An 8641-nucleotide genomic window follows, 5' to 3' on the forward strand; every position below is an offset into this window, starting at 1 on the left:
AATAGTACAGTATAAGGGCAGACTAGATGGACCATGAGGTCTTTTTCTGCCGTCAGTCTTCTATGTTTCTATGTCCCATCAGGCTGATTTGTTCTCTTTGGAAGCAACAGGAATCCTTTAGGGTTGTGCCCTCTGGGATTTCAGAGCCCACTTTGATTGACGTTTGAACTGGCCTTTAGAAAGAGGCCTTCCTCTGGGATTCCCCACCTTCTAGCGCACTGGAGCATCCTTGCTTAATAACTGCAAAGATTCACTTAAAAACTGTGGCAAGAAAGGTGGTAAAATGGGTCAAAACTCAATTACTGAAACTGCCTAGCTTGGCAAGTGTGACCAGGTGGGAGTGGCTTGATGATCATGTGACCAGGGGAGTGGCTTAAATGTGGCCAGCTTGACGTCACTCACATCAAGGGTTAGAGTTTGGGTGCCTGGCCTCTCCTCGCCTCAAAGAGATACAATTTCCCTATCTATTTACTATTACTGAACATCCAAAATATACTCTTTAATTCTATGTATGTATGTATGTATGTATGTATTGATTTGATTTGATTTGATTTGATTTGATTTGATTTGATTTGATTTGATTTGATTTGATTTGATTTGATTTGATTTGTATGCCGCCCCTCTCCGTAGACTCGTAGCAGCTAACAACAGTAGTAACCATTATATGACAATCCAGTATTAAAACAATTAAAAACCCTTATTGTAAAACCAAACATGCATACAGACATACCATGCATAAAATTGTAAAGGCCTAGGGGGAAAGAGTATCTCAGTTCCCCCATGCCTGAGGGCAGAGGTGGGTTTTAAGGAGCTTACAAAAGTCAAGGAGGGTGGGAGCAATTCTAATCTCTGGGGGGAGCTGGTTCCAGAGGGCCGGGGCTGCCACAGAGAAGGCTCTTCCCCTGGGTCCCCCCAAGCGACATTGTTTAGTTGACGGGGCCCGGAGAAGACCCACTCTGTGGGACCTAACTGGTCGCTGGGATTCGTGCAGCAGTTGTTTTGTCTAGAACCAGCTGTCAAAATTCCAGGTAGCATCCAAGCTAAATCAGAGTCCAAGCCAAAGTAGTTCTCAAAGTTCCAATTTATTGCTGGGGACATCCTGGCACCTACACTGGGAAACCTTAATCAGAGTTTCCCACCCAGTTGAAAGGTTCACATCCCTTTACATACACGCAAACCTGTCACGTTGCCCACTCAGATTGTGCCAGCGTGGCCAGTCCTCCTTCCGCTTCCGCCCAGGTGGATGGGCATAGGATGGCCTTGAACCACTGCATCTGTTCCCTCATGGAAATCAACCCTCCAAAGCTCCCAGAAACTATCCTATAGATAGTGTGGCAAGCTGTTAATTTATCACCAATTTCTGCATTGGCTTGACACCGGCTTTCTTAAGGGAAAAGGGGGAAGAAACAACGGTGCCCACCATTTAGGTCTCTCTCGTGGCCACCTTTTTCAGGTCGCCACGGAATTGCCATCACGCTGGTGACCCAGTACGACATCCACCTCGTCCACGCGATTGAAGAACAGATCAGTAAGTTGCAAAAAGTTGGAAAATTTGGGGGTGGGCGGGGAGCCTGTAAAAATGTATAAGAGTGCAGTCAGGCGGTAGGGAAAGCAAGTAGGATGCTTGGCTGCATAGCTAGAGGTATAACAAGCAGGAAGAGGGAGATTGTGATCCCGCTATATAGAGTGCTGGTGAGACCACATTTGGAATACTGTGTTCAGTTCTGGAGACCTCACCTACAAAAAGATATTGACAAAATTGAACGGGTCCAAAGACGGGCTACAAGAATGGTGGAAGGTCTTAAGCATAAAAAGTATCAGGAAAGACTTAATGAATTCAATCTGTATAGTCTGGAGGACAGAAGGAAAATGGGGGACATGATCGAAACATTTAAATATGTTAAAGGGTTAAATAAGATCCAGGAGGGAAGTGTTTTTAATAGGAAAGTGAACACAGGAACAAGGGGACACAATCTGAAGTTAGTTGGGGGAAAGATCAAAAGCAACGTGAGAAAATATTATTTTACTGAAAGAGTAGTAGATCCTTGGAACAAACTTCCAGCAGACGTAGTAGATAAATCCACAGTAAGTGGATTTAAACATGTCTGGGATAAACATATGTCTATCCTAAAATAAAATACAGAAAATAGTATAAGGGTAGACTAGATGGATCATGAGGTCTTTTTCTGCCGTCAGTCTTCTATGTTTCTATGTTTCTATAAGATACTAGTTTCACTTGCTGGTGGGCCGTGGAATTCTGGGAGTTGAAATCCAGAGGCCTCTAACGCAGCATAGAACTGTGTTGGCTTTTTTAGTAGTGGGCAGCAGCTGACAGTTATAACAATTCCCAGTTCTAGGCTGCATTAGCAGAGGGACAGAATCAAGATCACATGAAGTGTTAATACCACTTTATAAGGCCTTGGTAGGGCCACACTTGGAATACTGCATTCAGTTTTGGTCACCACGATGCAAAAAGGATATTGAGACTCTAGAAAAAGTGCAGAGAAGAGCAAAAAAGATGATTAGAGGAGCTGGGCACGGCTAGTTTAATGAAAAGAAGGACTATGTATGGCAGTGTTCCAATATCTCAGGGGCTGCCACAAAATAGAGGGAGTCCCACTATTCTCCAAAGCACCTGAGGGTAGAACAAGAAGCAATGGGTGGAGACTAAACAAGGAGAGAAGCAACTTAGAACTAAGGAGAAATTTCCTGACAGTTAGAACAATTAATCTGTGGAACAGCTTGCCTCCAGAAGTTGTGAATGCTCCATCCAACAGTGGAAGTTTTAAAGAAGATGTTGGATACCCATTTGTCTGAAGTGGTGTAGGGTTTCCTGCCTAAGCAGGGGGTTGGACTAGATTACAGTGTTTCCCAACCTTGGCAACTTGAAGATATTTGGACTTCAACTCCCAGAATTCCCCAGCCAGCAAATGCTGGCTGGGGAATTCTGGGAGTTGAAGTCCAAATATCTTCCAAGTTGCCAAGGTTGGGAAACACTGGACTAGAAGACCTCCAAGATCCTTTCCAACTCTGTTTATTATCATCATCATCATCATCACCACCATCATCATCATCATCATTATTATTATTATTATTATTATCATCATCATCATCATCATTATTATTATGTACAAGTGGTGGAAAGATGGAGTTTTGTCCTCTCTTAACCATGTCTTGCCCCCTTCCTTTAGAAATGAAGCTGCAGGAGTTTTCCACGGAGGAGCAAAAAGTGCTAAAAATTCTCACCCAAGTGAACGTGGTCCGACGAGAATGTGAAATCGTAAGTGGAGGGAAGGAGGAAGTCGGTTCCCGGGGCTCCAAATGTTTTCCCTGGAAAAATGAGGATTATGGAGGCCGATCGGCTCAGTTCCTCTTCACTTTTCTTCCTGGTTCTCCATCAAAACCTATCAATCAAGTAATCCCACGGTGTTACCTCTTTTCTTTTTCTTTTTAAACCCAGAGACTGGAGGCAAGCGACTTCGATGAGAAGAAGGAAATTAATAAGCGGAAACAGATGATCCTGGAAGGAAAGGTAAGGTGGAAGTATCCTCTTGTAGCCCGGATGAGAAGTGGATAAGCGGGAATCACCCCAGTCCTACCCTCCTATCTTTGGAGGTTTGCAGATCTGGAGCAACTGGTTACAGGGATCTCCAACCTTGGCTTCAACTTATTTTTCATTTATTTATTCATTTATTTATTCAACTTCCATGCCGCCCAATCCCGAAGGACTCAGGGTGGCTTACAATAGTAATATAAATAGAAATACAATAGATACAGAGCCTTCTCTGTGGCGGCCCCGACTCTCTGGAACCAACTCCCCCCAGAGATTAGAACTGCCCCTACTCTCCCTGCCTTTCGTAAACTCCTTAAAACCCACCTTTGTCGTCAGGCATGGGGGAACTGAATCACCTCCCCCGGGCATGTACAATTTATGCATGGTATGTTTGTGTGTATGTTTGCTTAGTAAATGGGGTTTTTTCAATATTTTAAATTATATTTAGATTTGTCATGAATTGTTGTATCCTGCTGTGAGCCGCCCCGAGTCTGCAGAGAGGGGCGGCATACAAATCTAAATAATAAATAAATAAATAATAAATAAGTCAAATATAATCTAAACTATGTAAAACCCCATATTAAAAGTACCCAATTAATATAAAGCAGTCATAATCCCATATATATATATATATATAACCTCCAGGCTACAGTATCCAATCCCTTCAGCTCTGCACTAGGGAAGGGTTACATATTTTTGTGTCGAATCACCCTGGTGTATTGAAGGAACATCACAGCTCCTTTTTTGCCTCTCGGCCCAACCCAGGGCCATTTCCAAGGCAGTTAATTTTATTGATAGCTGACAATTCTGTCTGTATGTGTCACATGGTTTTTTTTGCTGAATTTGAAATTTAAGGGAGACTAGGATAGATCTATTTCGACCTTATTTTGGCCTCATCAGCTAGCCATACCCACACTGGGGCTTGAACCTGCAACCTTTGCATTGTAAGGCAGACAATTAACCTCCAGGCTACAGTATCCAATCCTTTCAGCTCTACATATATATACCATAACTAGTTTATTCCCCCTCTGACCATTGGAAGTTATGTGTGGTTATGATCTTGCAGGTAATGGGGTTTAGTTACAGTTTTTAATTATCAGATTTGTATCTGTATTGTTTCACTGTTGTTGTGAGCCACCCTGAGTCTTCAGAGAGGGACGACATACAAGTCTAATAAATTATTATTAAAAATTATTATTCGTACAGTGTCAGTTGTTAGTTCATGGCCCCCCAGGCCTGCCGGCAAAGCCAGGTCTTTGTGGCCTTATGGAAGGCCAGCAGGGTGGGAGCATTATGGACATCGAGGGGTAATTGGTTCCATAGAGCCGGGGCAGCCACAGAGAAGGCCCTTCCCGTGGTCCCACCAACTTGCATTGCTTTGTCGACGGGACCCGGAGGAGGCCAACTCTGTGTGTTCTTATTGATCTCTGGGAGGTATGTGGCAGGATACGGTCCCGTAGATAGTCTGGCCCTGAGCCATGTAGGGCTTTATAGGTAATAACCAACACCTTGAATTGTGCCCGGAGACGAATAGGAAGCTAGTGCTGCTCGCGGAACAATGGTGTTATATGGGTGTACCAAGGTACATCCATGATAGCTCTTGCGGCTGCATTCTGGACTATTTGCAATCTCCGAACACTCTTCAAGGGTAGCCCCATGTAGAGCACATTGCATTAATCAAGACGGGAGGTGATGAGGGCCTGAGTGACTGTGCACAGAGCCTCCTGGTCCAATTAGAGCCACAACTGGTAAACCAGGCGAACCTGGGTGAAGATTATTATTATTTATTTATTTATTTTTATTATTATTATTATTATTATTATTATTATTATTATTATTAATTAGATTTGTATGCCGCCCCTCTCCGAAGACTCGGGGCCGCTCACAACAATAATAAAAAACATAATAGTAATGGAACAAATCTAATATTAAAAAACATGTAAAACCCTATCATTATTTAAAAAACCAAACAGCACATTCATACCAAACATAAAACAAAGTATAAAAAAAGCCTGGGGGAAAGGTGTCTCAATTCCCCCATGCCTGGCGGTATAAATGAGTCTTGAGTAGTTTAGGAAAGACAGGGAGGGTGGGGGCAGTTCTAATCTCTGGGGGGAGTTGGTTCCAGAGGGCTAGGGCCGCCACAGAGAAGGCTCTTCCCCTGGGGCCCGCCAAATGACATTGTTTAGTCGACGGGACCCTGAGAAGGCCAACTCTGTGGGACCTTATCGGTCGCTGGGATTCGTGCGGTAGCAGGCGGTTCCGAAGGTACTCTGGTCCACTGCCATGTAGGGCTTTAAAGGTCATAACCAACACTTTGAATTGTGACCGGAAACCGATCGGCAGCCAATTCAGGCCATGGAGTGTTGAAGAAACGTGGGCGAATCTTGGAAGCCCCACGATGGCTCTCGCGGCTGCGTTCTGCACGATCTGAAGTTTCCGAACACTTTTCAAAGGTAGCCCCATGAAGGTCCTCCTGACCACAGACGAAAGATGGTGGCCAAAACTCCCAGATCTCTTTCTTTCCCTGTTCCCGGCAGGATCCTGACCTGGAGATGCAACGGAAGGCCGAGCTGGCCAAGATTAAGAAGAAGAAGCTCCAGTTCCAGAGCTAAGTCCACCAAACCCTGCAGGAGAAACAGCAGAAGCAGCTTCAGCGCAGGCTGAAAAAACGGGAGCGGCGGCAGAAGAAGCAGGCGAAGTGAGGCCACTTGCCCCCACCCGCCTTGGTGGCAAAGGACCATTTGTGGGGCACAATCTGCAACTGAGATGGCTCCGCCCCAAAATCCTCCTTTTTGTAGCTTCGGTCTTTTCCGTGAATGGACCTGAAGCATCTTGGGAAAAGAATACGAGGGTCGCCCAGAAAGTAATGCACCACATGTTTTTTCTTGAAGAATTATTTATTGAACACAATGAAACTTACCCACAAGAAAGAATGATGTTTCTTCTACACGTCCTATTTTTCAATGTAATCTCCGTCCCATATTATGGCCTTCCTCCAGAGAGAGACAAGGGCGTGTATGTCCTGTGGGTACCACTCCTTGTTCTCATCACAAAGCCATTTCTGCAGTGTGCAAATCACATCTTCGTCACCCTCAAAATGTCTTCCATGACTAACCGTACTTCTGTCGACTGCAGATTCTACATAAACTGTACACAAAACTTTTGTGAATGTTCCCAACAGTTTCTTTCTCCGCAGTGAGAAATTCAGTGATGACTCGCTGCTTGTATCGTACGTCACTTACAGACACCATCTCAAAATACTGCTGCAGCTACGCTATGTCTGAAGAAACGCAAAATTTGCACACGCACGTGAGAAAATATTATTTTACTGAAAGCGTAGTAGATGCTTGGAACAAACTTCCAGCAGACGTTGGTAAATCCACAGTAACTGAAGTTAAACATGCCTGGGATAAACATACAGTGATACCTCGTCTTACGAACTTAATTGGTTCCGGGACGAGGTTTGTAAGGTGAAATGTTTGTAAGATGAAACAATGTTTCCCATAGGAATCAATGGAAAAGCGATTAATGCGTGCAAGCCCAAAACTCAACCCTTTTGCCAGCCGAAGCGCCCGTTTTTGTGCTGCTGGGATTTCCCTGAGGCTCCCTTCCATGGGAAACCCCACCTCCGGACTTCCATGTTTTTGTGATGCTGCAGGGGAATCCCAGCAGCGCAAAAATGGGTGCATCTCTGGCAACGTAAGTCCGGAGGTGGGGTTTCCCAGCGAGGGGAGCCTCATCGAAATTGGAGCATCGCAAAAACATGGAAGTCCTCGAAACCCCACCTCCGGACTTCCATGTTTTTGTGATGCTCCAATTTCGCTGAGGCTCCCCTCGCTGGGAAACCCCACCTCTGGACTTATGTTGCCAGCAAAGCGCCCGTTTTTATGCTGCTGGGATTCCCCTGCAGCATCGCAAAAACACGGGAGTCCAGAGGTGGTGATTCCCATGGAGGGGAGCTCAGGGGAATCCCAGCAGTGCAAAAACGGGCACTTCACTGGCAACAGAAGTCCGGAGGTGGGACATCCCAGTGGCGACGGCTTGGGTTTGTAAGGTGAAAATAGTTTGGAAGAAGAGACAAAAAAAATCTTAAACCCCGGGTTTGTATCTCGAAAAGTTTGTACGACGAGGGATTTATAAGACGAGGTATCACTGTATATCCATCCTAAGATAAAATACAGAAAATAGTATAAGGGCAGACTAGATGGACCATGAGGTCTTTTTCTGTCGTCAATCTTCTATGTTTCTTGACCATTCAAATAATGTATATCTAAAGTTTCGCAATCGTACCATTACTGTACGCTGAGAAAAAAAAAGGTGTTGCATTACTTTCTGGGCAACCTCGTATATTCTTAGCAAAGGCAAGATGGAGAAGTTGCATGGCTGTCTAAAGCAGTATTTCCCAACTTTGGCAACTTGAAGATATCTGGACTTCAACTCCCAGAATTCCCCAGGCAGCATTCGCTGGCTGGGGAATTCTGGGAGTTGAAGTCCAAATATCTTCAAGCTGCCAAGGTTGGGAAACACTGGTCTAAAGAACCAAGGATTGTTTCCTTGAAGGCATCTCCTTTTTTTCCAAAAACCCCAACACTGGGGTTGGGCTGGGCCCTTGGATACAAACACACACACACCCATACACACACCCTTTCCATATGAGGGCTGCATCACAAAATCTTGTCTTGCACCCCACAGCTTTCAAATCACGCCAGGCAGCCATGCCAACAAGCAAAGTTTGGCGATTTTTTGGGGTGGATGCTTTTAATGGAAGCAGGTTCTGGTTTTGGGGGTTCGGAGGAGGGGTCAACAGAGTCCCATGACCATGCTGGGCACATGCTGGCTAATAAACCATCGGCTTTCAATAAATCACCCTCTACGATGAAGAGAAAAGACTTATTTGTGTTTTTATAAAAGTGTAACTACAGACTTTGGGTTTGACTAACTTTCTTCCAAATGTGATGGCGAGACTTTTTGGTGCCCAAAGGATGCACATGGGTGCACACCCCAAAAATGCAATGCGGGTGCACCTACAAATGTGCCCCACCCCCCCTCACCCTTTAAAAAAAATTAATTTAATTTAGTTTAATT

General features: G+C 44.7%; 1 protein-coding gene across 1 annotated transcript in view; it reads left to right on the top strand.

The window, feature by feature from the left end:
* DDX49 (DEAD-box helicase 49) overlaps positions 1–6986 on the top strand; it is a 29011-nt gene extending 22025 nt beyond the window's left edge. Inside the window, exons 10-13 of the mRNA XM_070732429.1 lie at positions 1454–1528; positions 3192–3280; positions 3461–3532; positions 6094–6986. Of these exons, the coding sequence (XP_070588530.1) occupies positions 1454–1528; positions 3192–3280; positions 3461–3532; positions 6094–6168 (311 nt within the window). The 3' untranslated portion in view covers positions 6169–6986. The remainder of the gene's footprint in view (positions 1–1453; positions 1529–3191; positions 3281–3460; positions 3533–6093) is intronic.
* Positions 6987–8641: the final 1655 nt, after the last annotated feature.

Source organism: Erythrolamprus reginae, chromosome 1 (genome assembly GCF_031021105.1).
Source record: "Erythrolamprus reginae isolate rEryReg1 chromosome 1, rEryReg1.hap1, whole genome shotgun sequence".
NCBI lineage: Eukaryota > Metazoa > Chordata > Lepidosauria > Squamata > Dipsadidae > Erythrolamprus > Erythrolamprus reginae.